General features: G+C 43.9%; 1 protein-coding gene across 1 annotated transcript in view; it reads left to right on the top strand.

Annotated features, from left to right (window-relative positions):
- The window catches only part of hipk3b (homeodomain interacting protein kinase 3b), a 68470-nt gene that overhangs the window by 6306 nt on the left and 37635 nt on the right, over nt 1-24529 (top strand). The window contains exon 2 of the mRNA XM_080760611.1: nt 3121-4462. Coding sequence (XP_080616737.1) covers nt 3123-4462 — 1340 coding nt within the window. The 5' untranslated portion in view covers nt 3121-3122. The remainder of the gene's footprint in view (nt 1-3120; nt 4463-24529) is intronic.

Below are 24529 nucleotides of genomic sequence, written 5' to 3'. Positions count from 1 at the left end.
CGTGTGCTTTTAACAACTTTCAGTAAAGCATAGCAGCCAACTCCTTGATATGTTGCTACAGCACACATGCATCTGTTTTTTCCTGTAAGCAAATTGTTTGGGGTCCAGGGTGGGTGGCAAGCAACCTGATATTGATCTGCTCTTTGACATGCTTCTCAAAGCATTTGCTCAGTAACATGTCATGGAGGTGAGGGCTACAGGACCATAAGCAGCCTGCTTTCCGTCGGTGCTGCCTATAGGACTATCATGGTAGCACAGCTGCCTTTATACTTGTGCTTAGTTTATATTGCTTAATTTATTGCTGAGAGCCCAGCGACTGCCCTGCTGCTGAGTGCTCTGCTCAGCATAGTGCCTACTACCTAATGCCTGCCAAGAAAGGAATTGTCAAACTATCTGTTTTTAGGACTGCAACTAATATCGATTACTGCTTTTCGATTAATCAAATCATTGAATTGATTAACCACTTAAGCTTCATTTCATATATACTTCATCACAACAGTGTCGTGCAGCAATATAGTAAAAATATCAGCTCATTGATTACTGTTGGATACATAATCCTTTCTGTGATCTAGTGACGGCAGTCAGTTAGCATAGTGTGCACTTGGAACCTTTTCCTGAACTGCTCCTCCGGGCCCCTTTCCCTGTGCTGCCACTATGGCGTGATTTCCCACCAGATGGACGGAGCCTTGGTTCCATCTGCATATATATATATATATATATATATATATATATATAGGACAATAAGAGTGAACTGAAGGCTGAAGCCAGGTATGAACATTAACAAAACTGTTGCAACACTGATTGCATAACTTGAAACCTGTCTCTCTTCCTCGCAATGTATCCATGCATTGGTTACACTCTGTGGGAGCTTCATACATAATAATCCTCTTTCCAACATATAATCCATAATATTGCTATTTTCTACATAAAAAAATCACACCCATATGAAGTGAGGGGCGCTAATATATTAAAGTCTAACTCATGTTGATTAGGTGATGTAAAACAAACGTTGTCAAAACAAACATTACATTGTCTTTATTGTTAATGGCATTTGTTATGGACAAGATGACGTAAATCTTCCCTTCATTGTCAATGGCGTTTTTAAAACAAACATTGAACTAAAAACAAACATTAAAACTCTCTTTATTGTTAATGGCATTTAATGTTTGTTATGGACAGGATGACGTACATTTTCACTTCATTGTCAATGGCGTTTTTAAAACAAACATTGAACTAAAAACAAACATTAAAACTCTCTTTATTGTTAATGGCATTTTTAAAACAAACATTGAACTAAAAACAAACATTAAACCTGTATATACAGTAGGAGGGGCTAGCGCCCCTCGAAAATATTAAAGGTAGTGAGTGGATCCTGGATAGAGGTTACATATTTGTTTTCAAAATTAAAGATTGTACTTGCTGGCGTACAGTTTGAACAATGAACATATTCTTAGACGGTTCATGATTACAGCTGTGCTGCCTTCCAGCTTAAAAGTTGTGGGTTTGACTTGTGGGTGTTTATTCTCTCCGTTGGCGACTTTTAATTATAGTGTATTAATTCTGTCACCAAGTCAGAAAAGGTATAATTTATTGATGTGATGCTATCTCCAGCATGTGCATGTGATTCACCACCACCAGTGTTGTTGTTATGTTGTGAGATAGGAGAGTCTTTTAGAAGCCTGGTGTGACAGTTCTGGAGATGAGGCATGCTCGCCTTCTAAATATGGCTCCCTGAAGGCGCTGTTGATTAAAGTCAAAGAGCTGTCGGGGATGAGCTTCTTTGATGTCAGCGGATGTGCCCCAGAATAAAGGAAGTAGGTTGTTGGCTTTAGGAGGGCACATGGTTAGGGCCTGATATAAAGGCCATTGAGGCAGAGCAGACTACTGCTCTTGAAGATGGAACTGCAAAATCTTAAAAGATGGAGTGCCGTGATTCTGTTTTGTATGTGTCTTCTATGGAGTTAACATTACTCCCAGGTGTGGTTAGAACATTCCAATATGTCTTCAGTGTGTATTGTTTATTTCTTCCTGAAAGCCTTTGAGTTAAAAAAGCCCAGACGAAATACACCATATATAGTGACATCACAATATCATCCCCTCCCCTAACCTCTCCCCATTTATCATACAACAGCAGCTGTGGGTGTGGCTTCGGTTCAGGTGGATCACCACCCACTAGGCAAACCAGGTATACTTAATGAACTGGTGCATGTGGCCACATAAAAACATAATTTTAACACTTTCTGTTTTTGAAAAAATATCTTTCTCCTAGTATAATCAATCGTACCTGATGATCAAGGTTTAGGGGGGGGGGGGGGGGGGGGGGGGGGGGGGGGGATATCACGGCGTTCCCTCTTTAAAACCAAAAACTTTCTTTTGTCTGCTCAATTTAGCAGTCCAGTCCAGTAATCCAGTTTCAAGACATTTCTTTTTTTGGCAGGACATAATATTCTCTAGGATGGCATTGTTTCCTTGTTTTGCTCAAAATCGGAGTAAGGGAGAAATGGAAACTCCTCCTGTAATGGGAGAGGTGGCGGCATCATGTGTGCTTGAAGATGCTTCATGGTTTTGTGCCAAACCATCTTTCGATCCCTGTGCTATGTCTCTGTCTGTCTGTCTGCCTGCCTGCCTGTCAGCCTCTCTCTCTCTCTCTCTCTCTCTCTCCTCTCTCTTGACATTGGTTGCGTTGTGTAGAGACCTGCATGGAAATGACAGGAAAAGGTCAGGCAAACCTTTCAGAAGTTAGTCATCTGCTATGTGGAGGTAGCAGGGGCTGCAGCATTAGATGGGTGGAGATTTGAGTGTGTTTTCAATCAACTGGGGGATGCTGTCCTTTATAAGCTTGTGGGGATTGCAGTGAGAAATAACGAAAGAAAAATGACACATGCTACATTTAGGTTAGGAATAATGTTCAGTTTCACCTCCACCATTTTTTCAGAAGTGACTATCTATATCACAAGGTTGTTATTAGATGCAGTTTCATAAGTAGGCTATCTGCATTATTGAAATACTGGTATTTCTGGAATATTATCCGGTTAGGAATAGGGATATCTTAACCACACAGGACATTTTGACATGCTTACAAGCTAATGGTCCACTTTTTTCTTTTCTCTCTCTGTGCAGGTATGGCCTCACAAGTCTTGGTCTACCCACCACACATTTATCAAACCCAGACAAGTGCCTTTTGCAGCGTGAAGAAACTCAAAGTCGAGCCCAGCAGCGGTGTGTACCATGAGAGGGCCCGTCATCCACGGACTTATCTGAACGGCAGAACCGTTGGCATCGCTCATCCGACCAAACAAGCGTCCTCGTTTGTGAACCGAGAGTCGGTGGCAGGCGTGAAAGTGCGCGGCGGACAGGAGCGCCCGGTGCAGACGGTGGTAGTGCGAGGCGTACAGAGAGAACAGGCCGGCAAGAAGGAAGGACGAGCGGCAGTCCCAGCTACTGCGGCCCACAAGAAGAAGCACCAGGAGGCAGGGGTTGTCCTCCCCTCGCGGGCCAAGGGACAGCAGCGGACGGACACGGGAAGTGGAGGCAGCAGTGGAGCAGCAGGGGCAGGAAGAGGGGGAAGGGGAGAGGGCTGCGGGGGGAGAGGTGGGGGAGGAGGTGGACGGGAGGAAGAGGGAAATAAAGAAGAGGAGGAGGAGCGCGGAGGTTTGAACTCGGTGGAGGACAGCGCCCAGCGATGCGGGCTGAAACGTAAGAGCGAGGAGCTGGAGAACAGAGGGAGCGCCATGCAGATAGTGGAGGAACTGTCCATGTTGCCCGCCATGTTGCAAGCGACGAATGTGGCGAATGCCGCGGCGGTGCCCGCGCCTGCGGCCGTGGGGGGCGGCAGGGGGGGAGGCCCTTCCAAACAGGGCACAGGAGCAGGCGGAGGCGCGGCAGGAGCAGGAGGCATCGATGGCGACTACCAGCTTGTACAGCACGAAGTCCTGTGCTCCATGAAGAACACCTACGAGGTGCTGGACTTCTTGGGCCGCGGAACATTTGGCCAGGTGGTGAAGTGCTGGAAGCGGGGCACGGGCGAGGTGGTGGCCGTGAAGATCCTGAAGAACCACCCGTCGTACGCGCGGCAGGGCCAAATCGAGGTGGGCATCCTGGCGCGGCTGAGCGGCGAGAACGCTGACGAACACAACCTCGTGCGGGCCTTCGAGTGCTTCCAGCACCGCAGCCACACCTGCCTGGTGTTCGAGATGCTCGAGCAGAACCTGTACGACTTCCTGAAGCAGAACAAGTTCAGCCCGCTGCCCCTGAAGGTGATCCGGCCCGTGCTGCAGCAGGTGGCCACCGCGCTGAGGAAGCTGAAGATCATGGGCCTGATCCACGCGGACCTGAAGCCCGAGAACATCATGCTGGTGGACCCCGTGAGGCAGCCCTACAGGGTGAAGGTGATAGACTTTGGTTCGGCCAGTCACGTGTCCAAAGCAGTCTGCTCCACATACCTCCAGTCTCGGTACTATAGGTGAGTAAGTGCATGCATGCATGATGAGCATAGTCTTTGTTGGTGTCCTGACCTTGAAAGTAAAAAAAAAGAAAGAAATAGGCCTCCTTGAGGCAAGGCAAGGAAATGTCTCCCATGCTGCATAACATCCTGCTCCATTCAGAGCCACATACCACAAAGTCTGAAAAAAAAGAAAGAAAATGTGACCCATAGTGTTGTTTACTGGTAGGGGAGAAGTATGTCTATGTTCCCCCTTCCCCGCTGCCTGGGAAAGGAAATGGTGTTCTAAAAGCAGGCTTTGACACAAATCATCGATTGCCTGTCTGAATTTGTGAGCATCTGCTATTGTTTGCACTCAGCAGGGAGACGTACGTTTGGCCTCAAGGATTTGTTAAAGTGCTGTTGGCAAGGAGCCGGACAGGCACATATTTAAGCAAAGGCAAGTGTTAATGTAGGCTAATTTCTACAGTGATGATAAGTTGATGACATAACTTTGAATGTTTGGAAAGTCATCTCTCAGGCATTGCCCTGATTTTCACACCGTAACTTACAAAAGGTAAGACCTATAAACAAACCTCACATCCTCTCGTGTAATAAAAGTCAGATGTGTCACAGCAAGTGGAGTTGCAGGACATGGCGAGTCATTTGGCATCAGGCAACATGAATGAGGCCACACCATTCCAAAGCGTACGGTCTGCTCTGATGGTAGCAGTTCTCTGATGTTTATGTTAGATGGCTGCCTGTGTTTCTGATGTTCCTGGATATGCACCTGGAAAAAATGCAATAGGACAAACGGATTAACTTGGCTGCAACCTGCAAATGCTTGGGATTTGGTTTAGAGAACCCGGCCTCAAGTAATATCAACTGTTATGTTCGGAGTGGCCCAGTTTAGTGTCTGGTCTGTACCTCTGCTTCACACTCTCAGACAGACTGTGAGACTCTAGTCTCCCTGTGGTCTCTCCTCAGATGAATAAGGTCTTGTTCATTTTTTTCACCCTTCTTCCTAAAACTAAAGTCTTCTTTTTTTGCCTTTGGTCTGAAAGTCACCCTCTTTAATTCACAACTAGTTTCAAAGGTTGTTCAGGACAAGCACACACACACACACACACACACACACACACACACACACACACACACACACACACACACACACACACACACACACACACACTGTCTGCCTACATAGTGACATGATCAAGTGAAATTGTAGTGACTAATAGCCCTGTTGCTGGCTAAACCAAATCGAGACATGGCATTCATTGCATTAACTCCCTTAAGTTAGTGTTACATCAGCTTCTGTCCGTTTAGAATGACTGTTGATAAGTTAATGAGTCAATCTGTCTTTGGTAAGTAAGGACCTTGCAGCTTAGAGTAGAGAGACTATCAAAAGGAAAAAGGCAGCAGCTCACCACTTGCTCCTACTATGCTTATATACTGTACAAAAACACGTTTCAATCCCAAGTCTGGTATTCCTCTGGTGAAATGACGACGACTGTATGTGAATCCGGGTCACCATACTCCCTAGGAGCATTATGGTCTGTGCAGTGTGTGCACTAACAGGCTGAGGCACCATGCATGCACCCTTGATTTCCTTTCCCAACGATGAATAAGTCTTTGTACTGGAGTTTCAGTTTACACACTGACTAGGAGATGTGATTGACCTTTTCCATTGCATTACATAATGTATCCGTGTCAGCCTGTCAGGATATCGTCTTTTTGTGAACGTGGCTTCGACATTTCTTGACATTGTTCCTTGTAAGTGTGGTCTGGTCTGTGCTCCACATCAGAAAGAAGGTACCTTTTTTCTGACACATTTTGTGTTCACTTTGTTTTTATTCCTTTTTGCAGCCTGTCTGACAGGCAGTTCAGACTCAAAACTGTTCCATTTTTGCATCCCCGCCTTCCCCTCCCCCCCCCGTCCAGAGACGGCAAACATAGATATAAAGGTCAAATATATATATATAGACAGAAGCAAATAATGCTGATCAATAGTAGTAGTAACCATCGCATCGGGAGGGAGGGAGGTGCATTCCAGCCCCGTCAACTCCAACCCCCCCTGGGGGGACGGAGCACGGGGTCTGGCCGCCGGTTCCCTCGCCTGCTCGTTAGGGGAAATGTAAAGTCTTCCACATATGAGATAAACGTAGACCAGGTTCTGTCAAATTTACTGATTGAAAGACTCTTTTCTTATGATGCACCAGAAGGATACGAATCTCAGCAATGTTGTTGTCTTTGACTACCTTGAAGGTAACGGCAGTATGGGGAGTGGGGTGGGGGATATGGGCGTATGAGTAGCTTTAACATTTTGACCTGAGGACGATTCTACAAATGCCTTCTAAAGCCTGACAGTTTTCTGAAAACCCCTATGTTTCTATCTCAGTGGTTCTCAAACTATTTCATGTCAAGGACCCCCAGAATTATATGTAATTGGCCGCTGACCCTCATCTGAAAATATGTTGTTCCAGGGACCCCCCCCCAGAAGCAGAAGTTAAAAATGTTCACTCTGAAGGAATATTCAAAGATTTGCGCCACATTTTCATGATTTTTCAAAAATTGCAGATGAGCCCTAGCGCAACTCTTCTGGGCACGTCATAGTAGATGAACATTTGCTGTTGAGGTAAATCATCTGTATTCTTTGTGTGACACTCAAACCTTTCCTTAAAAATGCCTGGGAAACTTCAGACCGTTTCAATGTCAAATTTCTCTTCTTGAATATGCAATAAGCAGTTTTTTCTGTCACACCTCACTAGGGATTGGAATAACGGATATCCTAGTTCAATGGTTGGCCAACATCTGGTTAATTAATGGTTAGCAAGGCTGAAATACAGTTTATAACGCACATACCCTACCCAGAATGAAAATGTGTCAGAATGGTATTTATTTAGGCTCCTTCGCCACCACATTCACCAATAATGATAACGAGGGGGGTCCCTAGTAGTATCTTGAAAATACGATTTCATTACCAACTCTGTCTTTGTCCTGACTCTTAAGTTGTTGTTTTTTTCTTTTTGTCAAATTTCCCAAATCATCCAACAACAGTCCCAGGACTCCTTTTCTGCGATGTCATAAAAAGTTGAGGCTGCTCCATAAACAAACGCAGCCTACTTTGCAGACATTTGGCAACTTGGCAGTACCATAGGGTAGTTTTCCATGGAACTAACTAAGCACATTTCATAGTTCAGAACTGCTGGCAATGCTTTGAAATAGGGCCCTTTCAGTGGATGCATACATTAATTGCATGTACAGTATGTCCTGTTTAAAGGCAGCAGAACACCTTTAGATTGATTCATGCATTGATTAATTAATGAATGCGTTTGTCATAAAATCCCAAGGCACACAAGGGACCTAATGGTGCATCATTATGGAACCACTGGTTTATACTGTATACTTCAGTGCCACCACATAACCAGACAGTGGCCTTGTGGTTAGAGTGTCCGCCCTGAAACTGGGAGGTCGGGGGTTCGATCCCCGGCCGGGTCATACCAAAGACTGCAAAAATAGGACCCAATGCCTCCCTGCTTGGCACTCAGGGATGGATTGGGGGTCAAATCAACTAATGATTCCCGAGCGTGGCGCACACTGTGGCGCACCGCTCCAAGAGATGGGTCAAATGCGGAGAAAAAATTTCACTGCGGTAACGTGTGACTAATCGTACGACTTTGATTTCTACGTCTATTGCACTTATTGCACTGATTAAGACTCCAGTGGGATTTCAGTTAAGTTCTTTGAGTTGGGTCCACTCCAGACCAGGGGTGATGAGACTTTAAAAACAATTGTTCTTGCTGTCCGAGGTGATGATAAACGATGGACTGGGCTTTCCTGTCAGTGGGGAACATTCAGTTCAGTGGTATCTATTTGGCAGCGCCATTTACATTGACATTTGAATAATTTGTGTGGCGTACACGATGTGCCATCGAAGCAGTGTGCCGTGGAAGGAACATGCAAATAGCTGGTTTTGTTTGTAGTCACTGTAGATTTCCTCTCTGACAGGTGAGAAGTGAACAGTTGCCATGACCTGTATTCTTTTGCTGCTGGTCTTGAGAAAAGCAGAAAAGCACAAATACTTTACCAAGCAGCATTGTGGAATGTGGATCATAGTGTAAAGTCAATGCATGCATGCGTACATTCAGGCTGTTGATTGCATGTTGACTGTTTTTGTTAATGGATTACATTTTCTTTTTGTGTGTATTGCATTTGATTTTGCCACAGGGTGTATTGAATAGCATTCTGAAGCAATGTCCTGTGTTAATGAGCAGGCCCATATTCACTCACTTCTGGTAAATGCACCACATTTTGGGAAGTTGCTCAGAATAGAACTGGTCTTCCTTTGACTAATTGACTTTCTGTGGGAAAAGGAAGTTAACCGTGCGACTGCTGTGACTATTGTCTGTCCGCTCTCTTTGCCATGAGCTTTTGTGACACATTTCTTCGGCTCCATTTGTCTTTATGCAATTTTCAGCATTCTTTCTGTCTTTGGTGGAGAGACATATTGGCTGGGTTTCCCAAATGCATATGGTGTAAGACGTGTAGTGCTGCACATGCTCAAATACCCTCTAAGCCGCACACAGAAGCCTGTGAACATAGACATTTCGTGCATAGATGTGCCACGCAATGGTAGGCCTCAGGCCTGAGGCCTGGTATGGTACAGGCCTGAGGTCTACCATTCTGAAATTTAATTTAATAATATTTGGATATTTGGCTTTCCGTTTTTGAGCCGATGCGAACGAAAATATAAGTCTGTGTACCGAGGCTAGTTTTCGGTTAACTTCTTGTTTTCTGTGTTCAGTAACTTGCACCTATCATACCTAATTTTCTCCCTGTGCTAATCACAAATAATATACGGAAATGAAACGTTACATGAGGCTCTGCGTGGAGTGGTATTCGCCTACAATTTTCACAGATTTTACAATGTGAATATGTAAAAAAAAAAAAAAAGAATATCAGATCTTGGTATTTGGTAGTGTAGATGTGACTGATGTCTACAATGTTGATACACTCTAATCCAAACACGTGCACAACGCACGTGATTAGGAATGATCTTGACATTTCTAAGTGTATGTTCAATATCCGTCACACGGAGAGGAGCTCCCATGCACAGCGTACGGCGGGCGAGGGTGTGGTGTTGTAGGGCAAAGGGGACGAAAGGTGCTTAAAATAGCTGTAGCAGCCAGTGTGGTTTGACTTCTATAGATGGTGAAGTGCATGGGCAGCAGCCAGAATGAAAGAGGCCGGGGCGGCACACTGAAATGCTTGAGAGAGAGAGAGAGAGAGGTCTCACTTGCGTGTTCCAAGGTCAACCAAATCTATCGTCAGCTGTTTCTCTTTTTGTATTTGTGTGTGTGTGTGTGTGTGTGCGTGTGTGTGTGTGTGTGTGTGTGTGTGTGCACACACACAGAGAGAGCCCAAAATATATTTGATGTAGTGAGTGTTAATTTATTCATTCTGAATGAATCATCCTCTCAGCTAGATTTTCAGACATAAAATGTAGTCTTTTTCTATCTATGCCCTCAGATTTAGCCAGTTTGTGTTTGTTAGTACGACTACGTAATTCCTCCTCTGCCAATTTGGCACTGTAGTAGTGCTTTCTAACCACTTAACCCCATATCCTTTGTTGATCGGGGATTCAGGGTACTCCAAGGGTCTGCATTTGGTGACTTGGTCCATTCATAACAACACAACGCGTTGATGGCTTAAAGACGAATCCGCAGAGCCGTGCCCTGCAGGGCAGCTGTATGCAATCAGTGCTGCGGTGTTGAGCTGCGCTTAATGTGACACCGCAGCTATGATTGCCCCCCTATGGGGCCATAGATTTGTCTATAGATGTGCTGTTTAATTTTCGCCAAGCCCCAGAAGAGGGTCACTAAATGGTAAATGGTGCATTTATATAGCTCTTTTATCCAAAGCGTAGAAACATAGATTGTGCATTACATTCACCCATTCATACACCGATGGCGGAGGAAACCATGCAACTTGCAAGGTACTAAGCTGCACATGGGAGCAATTATGGGTTCAGACTAGAGTCTTGCTCAAGGACACTTTGACAGTGACTCTGGGGGAGCTCTGGGGATCGAAATGGGAACCTCACGGTTCTCCATCTGGTCACTCTACCGGCCACTATACCCCTGAAGTCACATCGTGTGAATTCACATTATCATCATGTGTCTTCTGCAGACCGGTCTAGCCCCAAGCACTGGGTCTGGTGGGTGTTCTGCAGACCTGTCTAGTGTCTAGCCCCAAGCACTGGGTCTGGTGGGTGTTTTGTGTCTTCTGCAGACTGGTCTGGCCCCAAGCACTGGGTCTGGTGGGTGTTCTGCAGACCTGTCTAGTGTCTAGCCCCAAGCACTGGGTCTGGTGGGTGTTTTGTGTCTTCTGCAGACCGGTCTGGCCCCAAGCACTGGGTCTGGTGGGTGTGAGAGGTCAAGAGACAATCAGCGTCTGTCAATCACAGGGCCCTGAGCCGCCCACGCTGATTGGCCAGACTACCATCTCCCCTCCTTGACACTGTTATTGGTGAAGCGCACTGACCCTCTTAGCCGTCTCTATTCCAAGATCTGTTTGTTGAGCCTGAACGTGATAATTGTAGGCCTTAGATTAGGTTTAGATTGTAGCTGTAATCCAGTGCACCTTGAAGACTTGGTTAATTATGCCCTTCTGTCAGCTGCTTTTTGCAGTGCTCTGCAGCCAGAAACACTCCACTGTGAAACGCCTTGTGTTCGTTGGTTTGGTTATAATCTCTTGGTACCGTACTGTACCTCTCATGTCATGTTCTCGTGGCTTGTCTTTGTTCCTTCCTGCCTTTTATATTGAATCAGCAAGGATGTCATGGTGTGTTTAGCGTGTGTTGTTTGCCACCCAGAGCATAAATACAAAAACTGTATTTTCAATACTCTGTACTGTATTTCACCCATGGCACTGTACAGTATAAATAACATTATTGAACACTCAACCAGTGACTGTCCCACCATGCTGTCTGTATTTTCAAAGAATTTTCCTTTTGTTTTGGTTCTTGAGAAAACTCATTCAATGCTACTATGAGCATGACAAAATAACAATATGAAAATGCCATTGACTAATATTTCACATCAAACTATTAATTTGGTGTTGCCTCATTCATACAAGTTGATGTTTTTTGTTCACGGGCTGGTGAAAATGGACTTTGTTTCAAAATATGTTGCTGTTTGTATTGTACTGTATGTACTCAGTGGGCTTCGGGAGTGGGATGTCTGGATTCGATCCCCGGCCGGGTCATACCAAAAACATACAAAAAAAAGGGTTGGATTTGGGGGTTAGATCAACGACAAATGATTCCCGAGTGTGGCTCAGCGCTCCAAGAGATGGGTCAAATGTATACAGCAATGTATGTGACAAATAGTAGGACTTTAACTTGAACACAAACTGAGTTAATGAAAATGTATCGCATGAAATAAACGCACGAAAGGATGGATTACTCTAAACTTCCTGCTTTTGCTGCTGTGACACCTACATTCCCCCTGGGGATCAATAAAGGTTTGTCATCTGATCTTATGTTACAGTTGTGGTTCGCACGTTCAGCAATAAAAAAAGAACCTATGGATTCCCTCCTGCCAGAATGCACTATAAGGCTGCCTAAGCTACTGGGGCATGTTGCTCTTCTGTTTGTGTGTGTGTGTGTGTGCCCTCGCGTTTTCACCTTGTTCAAATAGCTGACGCACTAGCATGACGTCAGTGCAGATGTACCGTGTAATGTTTGAGGAATTGCCACTTAGTGTCCCATGTCCTCACTGAACAGAGATGACACGCTGTAAACGTTCTGTCCACCAACAACGGCAGTTTCCAAGGGAACCTAATGACTCCCTGTCGCCAGGTATCTGTCGCGGGCTATTAGGGGATGATCTTCTAGCTCTGACTTCATCTCATCTCGGTCCCCTTTTGTGTCCTGATAAACGTACGCTCTAGCACTCCATCTCATGCTTATGCTTTGGATTGTGCGTTAATGTTTATAATTATTGTCTTTGCTTATTAGTCAGTTGTTCGTTGTCGGGTGTTAATGTTGAACACAGACATGATCTCAGTTGTGCATGCGTGTGCATACACCGTAACGGTGCATGTGTGCACCGATGGTTTATTATCGGGTGTCCTGTGTCTGTGGGTGGGTGTGTGTGTTGGTATGGTCATTCCTCTCAGGTACCTGGCTTTTGTCTGACCCGTCTTTCACTTTGCTAAGCATGCTCGATGCTCATCAATCATTCATCAAGGCTGTCTCTCAGCCTACTGATGTTAGCAACAGACAGAGTAAACAAACACAGGGCAATAGCATTATGTTCTACAAGAGGAACAAGGAAAAACTATCCTGACTTAATTTAAAGATGTCAAAGGTTACCTTCTCCATTGGTTTTGACATTATTATTCAAATGCATATCTTGTATGTGAAGTATCTTCATGCCTAGTTGCCTAGCTATCTATAGTATACGGGGTATACATACAGAATACACACCATATATATATATATATATATATATATATATATAGATATAGTGTAGAGCAGTGGTTCCCAAAGTGGGGTCTGGGGACCCCCAGGGGTTCTTGAGGGAGTTCCAGGGGGTCCCCAGCTGAATGATAATTAGGAACCAAATAGACCCTTAACAGGTCCATTTGGTTCCATTTGTACACTCTATGAGTTAAATTAACTTATATCAGACTTATATTTTACAATATTCATTGGGGTCCCAGAGATTAGAAATGCCATTAAATAGGGGACTTGGGACTGTAGCCGAAATCAGGTAGAACCTGGGTCCCTTGAAATTAAAATGGTTGAGAATCACTGCTAGAGCCGTAAAAGTCTTCTCTTATGGGGGTCCTTGGCATATATTTTCAAATGCGGGGTCCGCAGGATAATGAGTATCATTTTGGGGGTCCTTGACATGAAAAAGTTTGGGAACCATTTGTGTAGACAACCACCTGCCTTCTCTGATGTTACCCCTTGCTAAATGCTAGCCACCGTGCTAGCCATCGCCGAGGAATCGTAATACATATAGCATATCTCAAATAAATGCCTGTGAACACTTAAACACTAAACATGTGCTAGTAATAAAACAGCTTGACAATATTTGTTACATGTATTGCACAGGTATGAAATCGTAAAAATGCCTTAATGTTCAAACAGGAGGCCAACGAATATACATAGAAAGATGTCCATCATATTGATGAAATATAATACCGCTGTTACAAAGACCTTACAAGTCCTTGTAGGCTTAGTTGTGGGGTTTTTGGCAAGTTGTAATGGCTCGCCTCCCAATGCATCTTTAAGGAGAGCAGAGTAACAGGAAACCGAGAGGACCGACAGAAGGGAGACATGCAAGACACGACGGGAGTCGTATTTGAACTCGGGTCCTCGCGACAGAGTGGTCCATGCCCTAATTGACTGAGCACCAGCACCCTTTTTTGACCCTTCCTAGTGGACATTTATTTCTCTATCTTGAGAAATTAGTTTCTACATTTATTTTACCTCATTTGTTTATGACGGGCTGCCGGCAGTATTTTGTTGTAGTGACATCTGGGCACATTCACACTGCCCACAGAGAAAAACCTCTTCTGTGCCTTGAACCCATCAGCCAACATGACCTGTGTGCCAACAGTTCTCCTGTGCGTATGCCCATTTTCAGGAGGGAAAGGGGGCATGCACAGCCTCAATAACAGGCCCTGTAGTATGTATTATTCATGCTAATTTAGCCTATCTTAATGCTTTAGTCTATAAAGTGTTGTGTGTATGTTGTGGCAGATATATTGGCAACTGCTGCTATTTGAGAAATAATTAAGTGTTATGATGTATTGGAAAAGCCCTGTGGCAGGGTTGGTGTTTTTCTACTCGGTGAGGCCTCACCTTGAAAACGCCATACTATGAAGGCAACGACATTGGCATGGCTGGGTTGTTTTCAAGGCTGCCATGGTTTCTGACGGCTTACTCTGTTTATGTATGCAATAAGTAGGCCTAATGGAGAGATTGTGTTTGTTCAGTAAGCTGAGAGATGTTTAAATGCTGTTAAGAGTGGTCATAGTGGTCCATCACTACAAACTATTTAGTATTCAGTGTGTCACAACTCACGACACATTTTCTTTGTACTATTCCCAGAATACTCATGTCTCCCCTCGCCCATGGAAGACCTGGAACGCGTCTGTGTCACTTTGGCGTTTAACCACGTTAACCATTTTAAATGTTATGCTTTACCTTTTGAAAAACAGCAGATATTTACATTCGAGCTTGTAGAGTGTGCGGCGGTGGCTCAGGAGGTAGAGCAGGTCGTCCAATGATCCCTGGGTTGGTGTTTCCAATCCCTACCTACTCAGCCCAAAAATGACATCCAATCGGAGACCAACGTTTTATTTTGCTTGGCCTAAAATGAAAATAGCTGTACATCTCAGAAATTGTGTGTGTGTGTGTGTGTGTGTGTGTGTGTGTGTGTGTGTGTGTGTGTGTGTGTGTGTGTGTGTTGAATGAAGAGTGGCTCTTCTGGGTGGGATCAGATTACTTTCACTCAATTACTTAGCACATGCGCAGTAGGCCAAAATCTGGGGCAAAGTTGACTGTACAGTATATGGATGATATACACACTTCCCATAAAAGTAAAACAAAAACACACACAGACACTGGCCCCAAATATAGTTAGATTAAACCTCCCTGTTTAGTTAGAAAGAAGAGGTTGGCGTTAGTTTGTGCAATGTGTATAGGGGCTTCCAGCAGCCCACCTCAATAACTTACTAAGATAAATGCTGTGCACTGTTTAGCCTTATTAATCTTTATGGCTGAGAAGTCAGGTTTTCTTGACAACCATGATGATGATGATGATGATGATTTTCTTTCATAATTTGTTGCCAACCCTTACCTGACCAACCTGTAGCTGTAGTCTCTAGTAGAGTGACAGAAATGGGCCCTCCCCTGCCGGCTTTACCACCTGTGAACATAGCGGACTGTGTTCGTGACAGTGCTCGGCCAAGCCATAGGCACTGTAAGGAATCGAGCCGCGCTCTCATTTAAAGGTTCACCCCCAAAAAACTTTCTATCAATTACACACACCATGAAGCCTTGAAATCATGGATTTTTTGGGTGGTTTTTTTGTCTCATTCCTAAACCAATAATTTGATGACCCGACCGGCGTAGTCTCGCGTAGGAGAATTTTTGGCTTAGGAATGCGACAATAACATCCCCATGAATTCAAGGCTTCATGGCGTGGGTAACTGATGGAAAATAGGTTTTTGTGGTAAATGTCTGGGGTGAACTACTCTTAACTCTGCACTGACTGCACCACCCGGAAAACACAAACCATGACGATTGTCTGTCCATCGTGGCCACAGGAGTGGCATTTGAAACGGAACTCTTTTCTTGCAGGACTGGCTAAACGCTTTATATGATTCAAAGTAACATCAAAGCACTAAGAACAGAATGAAAGAACGAGCCACAACAATGCACCGTCCTGAATTGAACCAACGAGTTCTCAGGGCTGCTCCCATGTCAGGTCACTGGGTTGTTTACATCTGGGCTAAACGTGACTATAGGCCTTGTTTTCTCAAACTAAGGGTGTAGGTAGGTACGAGTACAGCGACTACGTCAGCCCCTATTTAGGACCTGCTCTGTGTTCCAATGAATAATGCAGAGTGCGGCCGGCCGAGGGTGTGTGGAATTACTGTAGTTTGCGGAAGAGAGAGACGTGTAGCGAAGCAACATTATTCCCAGAGGCCAGTCAACCCATGTGTCATACAGTACTTGATACTGTCAACAGCCATAGCCTATATCTGTTGCATTGTTTAGTCCCATGAGTTAAGTTAGGCCTATATTGGAAGGGGTCAAATGAAAGGCGAGTATAAACATGAGAGCATCCAGCCGTCTGCCCAACGTGTAGCTTGTCTTGTTTGTTGTCTATACCCATTACGACCTGAGACCAGATTCTAAAATTGTCTACCAAATCCTGACAGTTTTCTGCATAAACATTTTCATGTCAAGGACCCCCACAATTTTATGTAATTGGCCGCCCACCCCCATCTGAATTATTTTTTTGTACCAGGAAACCCCAGAAGCAAAGATATGAGTTAAAAAAAAACGTTTACCGGGAAAGAATATATATTCTAAGATTTGCGCCACATTTCAAGATGCAGTAAATACATAAAAATAGCATCTCTACAAGTAGCACGGCTATGAGCTTGTAGATCTGCTATTTTAAAAATAATTGTTAAAGTGGTTAAGGTCTTAATGGGCAAGTAAATGCAAACATTTAATTGAAAGGCAAGTAAATATGAGAGCATCCAGCCGTCTGCCCAACGTGTAGCTCTCGTCTGAAGAGGGAGAGAGACATGGTGGCTGTTACTGAACAAAAAACACACTATTGCAATGATTACCATTAGAATATAGAGCTTTTTTATTTTGCATTTTCTTTTATAAACATTTTTTTTCTACAAAACCATATGGCTTATACCATCTTTAATACTAGAAATTGTATATATTTTTTATTTGTTTTCAGTGCAGATCAGGTCTCTTCTTTTATTGACTATGGCACTGCATTTGCTTGTCTCAGCAGAGGAAGAGGTTGTGACTGAAGCTATATAGATTGATGACATCTAATAGCATGTTATTTAAGCTTTTGGTGTTCCCCGGGGCCACCTTAACTCTTCTCATGCTGACTTGCACTAATATAATTCAGAATTGATCCAGTGAAGTGATGTCAGTTAACTGGAAACCAGTCCTGACCTGAATACCAAGTGGGCTTACTTGTCTCTTACCAGAAAGTGTTGATATGTTGGTTGAGACAGTTGGACCCATGGCTTTCAAATTGTCTTTCCCATTTGACTTGGCCAAATCTATTTTGGAAGGTGATTATTTACATTTTTTGATACGAATTTCAAGCTGCATTATGTTGACATAATGTGTACAACTTGACTAGTGGACCACCTTCTCTAGTAACCAGCACCATACAGTTCATAAAATGCATATAATTTGTCCTTGAAGTCATACTTTGGGTTCATTTTGGTAGTTTTAGCAACCCCACTTGTAGCTCCGTTGTCATTATAGTGTTTGTCTATATGGAAGAGGAACGCTGAACCAGGACTGCTGCCGGCTCCTAGCGGCCAAGGATATTTTGTTAAGCTAGGCGTTGGATAGATGTATTAACTATAATATACTAGGGCTGACCTCGATTAGTCGAATAGTCGACTAATCGATCGGAACGGGTCTCAGTCGACTGACCACCTCTTAGTCGATGTTCATAAAAAAAAAAAAAAAAGGGGGGGGGGGGGGGGGTTTGCCCCAAAATATTGTATATAAAAATACAATATTTACAAAAATATACAAAAATATTGTATTATTCCACTAGGTCTGTGGGGGACATAAACACATTTGAACATTCTGACTGTTCAAATCTCCAATGTGCATGTGGAGTGTGTCTGCCTGTGTGGCAATGTGCCACTGCCTGTTACTTGAATCGCACAGTGCGCTGGCCTGATAGACTCCAGAATCTCAATCTCACCTGCTGTGCTCAATCTGGCTAATGACAAGCCTCTCAGTCGATGTTAAAAAAAAAAAAAAAAAAAAAAAGGGGTTTTTTCTTTTCTTTTTTTTGGGGGGGGGGGGGTGCTCAGTCGACTATTAGTCGACTAACAGCAAATGTATTCATCTATCAGTCGACTATACAAATCCTTAGTCGGGGACAGCCCTATAATATACATAAATATAAATACTTTTCCGGTGCTTACATCGTTTTGGAGAGTGTCAGAAGCCGACACTCGCACATGAAAATAGTGATTAATGTGGAATGGTTATTGTGAAAAACGTACATGTACCAGTGAAAGATTATGATAAAAAGTACAAAATCAAATAAATAAACTTCCAACTCACTACTAACGTGTGAGAGGTATGTATATGTATATGTACTGTATGTATATATAATATATATATCTCCTAATACAGCATGTTGCATCAGACTCTGTCACATTTGTATTTCAGTCTTGTTTGTGTCCAGTCCACACAGCATCCCTTCCCAAGCCCCAGGCCAGAGATGGGGAGCAAATTTCCCCCGCTTGCTCTGGGATCTAGCCTCGTGTTTTGTTTGTTTGTTCTGTTGGACGGACAAGAGGCAGAGAGAAGCTCGGAGAGGGAAGGGAGGCAGCTGTTTTGAGGTGAAGGAACATGCTGTTGAACTCGCTGACCACTGACCACACAAATCCAGCCTGATTTTCATTGGTCAAAAGGCAATCCACAAGGGACGAGCAAAAATGTAGTGCAATCTTGAGGCTGATGTGGTTTTCGACCCTTTTCATATCAAGGCCCATTATTTAATTGGCATGGCATTTAAGCCACGGACCACCATTTGATGACATTTAGCCTCTCAGACTCGAAACCTAGAATATTGTGTTGTCGTTGGACACGATTCTGTCCACAATTCCATGCTATATTGATGTTGGTACCGTAGGAGAGATAACGGGCAAACGTTGATCAAAATAACAATTCTTCTACATTCTCTAATTGTGTAGATGTCTTTTAAATTAAATAATGCTGACATTTAACAATAATTTAACTCTTGAGAGCGTAAAATGTAACCTGGTTTCATGTTACGCTCTCAAGAGTTAAAGATCTACTGTATAAGGGTCCATTTATCTGGGGACCACCTGGAATCCCTTCAAGGACCACTGATAGTGGTCCCCGGCCCACTGGTTGAAAACCACTGCTCTCAACTTCTGTCTGGTGCAATGGCGTGCCAGTGCTGTGCTCAGCGTTGTCCATTGGTGTTTGCTGACATTGGCTTACACTGGACAAAAAGCTGCGGTTTTCTTAATATTTTATAGCTAGACTTGATGCTATTGTAGTTGGCTACCATTATTATACCATTTTGTATACATTAGTGAGTGGTGCAACTCCGTGTGGGGGTCCCCGGAACACCCAGACTACCTAAACGGTAGAGAAATGACAGACCCCCAGGAACACGCCCAGGGGGCTGGGCCGGTTTCAGCGAGCCGCCCCGCTTCAGAAACGGTTGAGAAAGGACAGAGTTACCGTGTGGGGGTCCTCAGCGGGTCACTGTACTGTACTGTACTACTGTACTGTACTGTCGCACCCGAAATCCTCATATATGCTGTGTGTGCGTGTGTGTTAGGCTGCGCAACAGTGACACTTGATTGTGAAAACCAACCAAACGCTATTTTTGTGCTCAAACACAACCAGCCAGCCAGGAACACAGCCAGCCAGGGACCCAGGGACACACAAAGCTCCGTAATGGAGTGGTTGCACCACTCAAGTGCTGCTGCTTGGTTGTCTCCGTTGTGTATCTTTTCCCTTTTTCTCCCCGTTACAAGCTCCCGGCCGATGTTTTTGATCGTTTCTGACATTTTATGGTTTGTTATGGCTTTCCTCTAGCTCCATATGCTCATAACATTAGCTTCTGTTTCCACTCGCTCCACCCGTCCAACCCCTTACACAACAGCAGCCAATACTAACTCACGTTGTGGCGTTCAGAGCATGGGTTTTCATGCCGTTCGAACTATGGGTTTTATGGGTCTCCCATTGGCTTAGTCTTTACGGTCGCTAGTAGAGAAGTAGCAAATGTAGCCCAGGCACTTTTCAAGCACCTAAGCAGCAAAACCAAAGTAGAAAATGCAGCCTCAGAAGTTACATTTAATTGTATACAGTACGTATAGGATAAAATGAACTGCTTGCTCACTTTCTCTTGTTACTGAAGTGGAATATAATTGGCAATAGAATGCTATTGGTATTTAGCAGGAGGGAATGGAATGAAACCCTACCTTTTTGAAAAGGAAGGACTGCTGGCAGCCATGGAAAGCTCTTTGAAGATGTCTCTTGCTTTTTGTCCCATCTGCACTGCTCCTGAAGGTGGTTTTCCCTGTAGCATACAAGGTTCTTTGGAAACCTTTGAACACAGTCCGTGACATTTCAGACAGTGGAGCCATTGAACTTCCCCTCAATAAGAGTTGGCCTACCTCTCGGGTCTCACTCACGATCATTTTCCAACCCATACACAACCCAGGAGGCATAAAAGTATCAAACGCAAGACCTGATATTCACACGCAAGTCTCGTGACTGGGAGGGGGAAAAAAATAAAGTTTTTCGTGTTGGGGAAAAGAAAGTCGGGCAATGTTTTCTGCCCTTCTGTTAACCCATTTAGACCTGAGGCCGATTCTAAAAAAAATGGCTTCTTAATCCTAAACGTTTTCTGTTTCTATGTCAGTAGTGGTGCTCAACCTTTTTCATGTCAAGGACCCCCAGAATTATCTGTATTTGGCTGCGGACCGTCATCTGAAAATATGATGTTCCAGGGACCTCCCCAGAAGCAAAGATTTGAGTTAACAACATTCGCTCTGAAAGAATATATATTCAAATATTTTCACGATTTTTCAAAAATAGAATATCTACAAGCTTGTAGGTCTGCTATTTTTCAATAGCTAAAGTATAACATAGTGCTTAAAACATCAAAAGGGATTCCCGTCCTGAATGGGTGAGGGAACTAGTACTGGGTATTTCAAGTTTTTTTTTTTTTCCGGGCAGGGGTTTGAACCGTGTTTTTGGGCCGTCAGATCTAGGAATATTCCCAACCATTCGGTTATTTGTCTAGAAAGCTGATCTTTTTACAATCTTTATGTAATACCCTCATGTCCGACGCCGCACTTTTCAATCAGGTTGATCTTCCAGTATTTTTTTTGGGAAAGTTGCCATTGAAAACTTGCCGCACTGTAATAATACTGAGAAGGTACTACATTTTCTTCCATCTGTCAGCTCTAATTTCTCATAGGCTTTCCTTAATCCAGACTAAGTAGTTCAAATGTATCGATATACTCCAGAAATCCATCACTCGCCGGCTTTCATAGGGTGAGCACGCTTTGAGAGGAGATCTCTCTGTTGCCATTGTATGGTAAATGGCATTCAAATACATGTAGCGCCTTTTATCCAAAGTGCTTTACATAGATTGTGCATTATTTCATTCACCCATTCACACACACATTCATACACGGATTGGCAGAGGAAACCATGCAAGGCAGTGAAGGCACCAACCTGCACATGGGGTGCATGTGCAGGTGAGACAACATGCACAATATCAGCAGCCTGACTCTGTTTGACCGGAATGGAACAAAAGCCATTAGTGTCATCGGTAACACATGTGAAGGAAGGAAGTAGGGAAGGGCCCCAAGTTCTTTCCAAAATGGCGTGCATGCATATAGCCCATTGTCCGTGATGCCGGCATGTAGTTCAGTTGTAGGTGAACAACTGAAGCCCTGAAGCTACACACTGATGGGTGTTCTATAATTGGTCTGATCTGGGGGCCTAATGAAAGCCTGCAGGGCCTTAGTGATGGCTTGTGCCGCTTCAGAAGGCTGGAGTGAGTACAAGTGGTCATTTTGGGCGTGAGCTTTGATGGTCTTTTAGGTGCCAATCGGGCCCCTTAACAGCATTAGGGATCCATTAGCCATGGTCTGGGATGGGAGCAGGAAGGAGAGATGGAGGCAGCGTAGATGCTGATTGCCTCTGTCTGGAAGTACAATGGTTCCTTAAAGCAGTTTTGCTCATGCCTCGAGTTTCTGCATTTGCTTTGTGTATACTGTCTCCTGGTGCAATCCCACCAGCAATATGAATTGCAATGTGAAAGCCGTCTGTTTCATCCTCATTTTCTACCCCATAGCTCAGATAGTTGCTGTATAGGCAGAGCCAGCATATTTCTTCAGAAATATGCTGGTCACCTTTTTTTTAAACACTGATGCTTTCTACATGCAGACTGACTTTCACTGAAGGAGACCAAATGAGTTCAACATGTGACATTTGTGGTATTTTTACTGAAGGCCTGGTGGCATTATGGCTAGTTTATGTATTTCAGTAAGTAACAATAACGCAGTAACAATAACGCAAGCAAAACTCTGTCTTTGAAATAGTGTCTCTCATATCAACATTATGGAATGTCAGAACCGGTCCCTTTCATGACGTGGTGTGACACGACACACTGACTGACTGACGGGAAATGCAGGTTTTCATAGTAAACGTGACCTATGGTCACAATTACTGTAGTAGCCGTTTAAAATAAATAAGGGATGTTAGGTAGTTGTTTTTCCCTTTTGAAAGTAAATTAACAAGCCACAGAATAACACAAGGTTCAGTTTTCCTGAAACAAAATATTATTCGAAAGGTGATTATTAGGAAAGCCAGACAATATCACACAATATTGTTGGCTGCTAGGAGTGTACAACCCATTCAGGACGGGAACCCCTTTTGGTTTTTTAAGCATTATGTTGCGCTTTAGCTTTTGAAAAACTGCAGATGGTGTGTGACGTGTGTACATGTTGGCTACTGTACATGTTTGTTTGTCTCTTCATAAATCTGGCCATCTCACTTAGGGGCCACGTGAGATTGAATTGTCACAAGGCCACTGCTTGCCTACTTTACTAGCATTCAGCAGACCCTTGACTTACATGCCGTCATATCCTCAGGATAGAAAATAGATTTGGATTCACGGGAGGGAGGCTGGTAAGGGTTGTGAGTTGCGTTTAACTGGACCGAGCCATGTAACTATGGCAACGTCCGCTCATCATCCCCTTAGTGGAGAGAGAGACCTGCTCCTTTCCTTCTGAGATAATGGACAATGTGAAAATCAATAGATTGGCATTACATCTGTGTCTGCCTAACATTCTTGTTTTTGAGCCATTTTATGGCAATACACGAGTAATAAATAATACATGAATGAAGGAAAATTATGTCCGCAAGTTCTGACTCTGTCCTTCTCGCATTCCTTCTCTTTATGAACATTGCATGTCTTCTGATTAGCTTCTCTAGCATGCTCAGTCAATGTTCAATTCAGTTCAACGTTAAATTTCTGACGTCTCTGTGGCAGCTATAGGCCAACTGCTACACGCAGGCAGCGTCTCTACAATATGTAGTCTTGCCCTGTTTTTGAATCTCCAAGGTGTGGTGACACAGGCAGCAGCACAATGTGTTCTTTAGGGTGCTGTAAGAGTTGTACACAGTGCAACAATTTCTGCCCTCACCCATCACAGATGTCACACCCCTTATGCAGACAGGATGTATATAGATGCTCGACCAGCCTTCGGGCAGTTCTTCGCGTCTAACGCGAATTATGGAACTATTGTTCCGTGTTGTTGTATGTATTATTATTATTATTATTATAAGCCAAGTGCGTTCTGTGTTTTATTGGTCCAGCACATCACGGAAAACGGAAACGGCAAAAGCTGCAAAAAAACCCTGCAGAGGTGAAGTGAGTGACATCAGAGTTCAGGCAGCACGGGTGTAAACTAAACAGAACTTCCGCATACGGTCTATGACTTGGATACCTGATTGTGAACACAGGCAGGATTTGTTTAAATGTGTATATATAGATAAGAAGAGCATCTCTGCTAAGGCCGAAATATTTATATGTATGGCATGTCACAACTGAGGGTGTCCATACCATGCACTGTATATACTCCCCCAGGAGATACTTGCTGCGTAAAAATAAGGCACGATCCCTGAGGCTGAAATGGTTAGCATAACTGCTCGGTTGTGTTTTGCTGCCTGCTACGTTGCTGTCTTCAGCAGCTGTTGCGTGCACTCATTCTGACAATGTGATTAAATAGCCTAAAAACTTATTTTAGTAAAGTCCTAGGTTAGCTGTCGCCAGACATATGCAGCCTCATGTCCATTGCCAGTCAGTGCCATATGGCTCCAGAGATCTCTGAGACTAGTCGTCTAGCTACCTCGCTGCTAGAGCCGGTTAGGTAAGCTCAATATTATAAAAAGCACAGGATTGCCCTGGTCTGCGTTTTCTAGCTGTTCCGAGACAGTAATCCTATGAAGTGATGAGGGGAGGATTGCCCTACAATCTCATGCTCTTTGTGTAGATTGTGTTAACCCATTTAGACCTGAGGTCGATTCTAGTTCTACAAATGTCTTCTAAATCCTGACAGTTTTCTGATAACCCTATGTTTCTATATCAGTGGTTCTCAAACTATTTCATGTCAAGCAGCCCCAGAATTATATGTATTTGGCCGCGGACCCCCATCTCAAAATATGTTGTTCCAGGGACACCCCGGAAGCAAAGATTTGAGATAAAAACGTTTGATGTGAAAGAATATATA

Source organism: Protomyctophum bolini (assembly GCF_963924005.1).
Source record: "Protomyctophum bolini genome assembly, chromosome: 1".
NCBI classification, from domain to species: domain Eukaryota; kingdom Metazoa; phylum Chordata; class Actinopteri; order Myctophiformes; family Myctophidae; genus Protomyctophum; species Protomyctophum bolini.
Note: the sequence above shows the minus strand (reverse complement) of the source record. Positions and strands in the feature narration are given on the sequence as shown.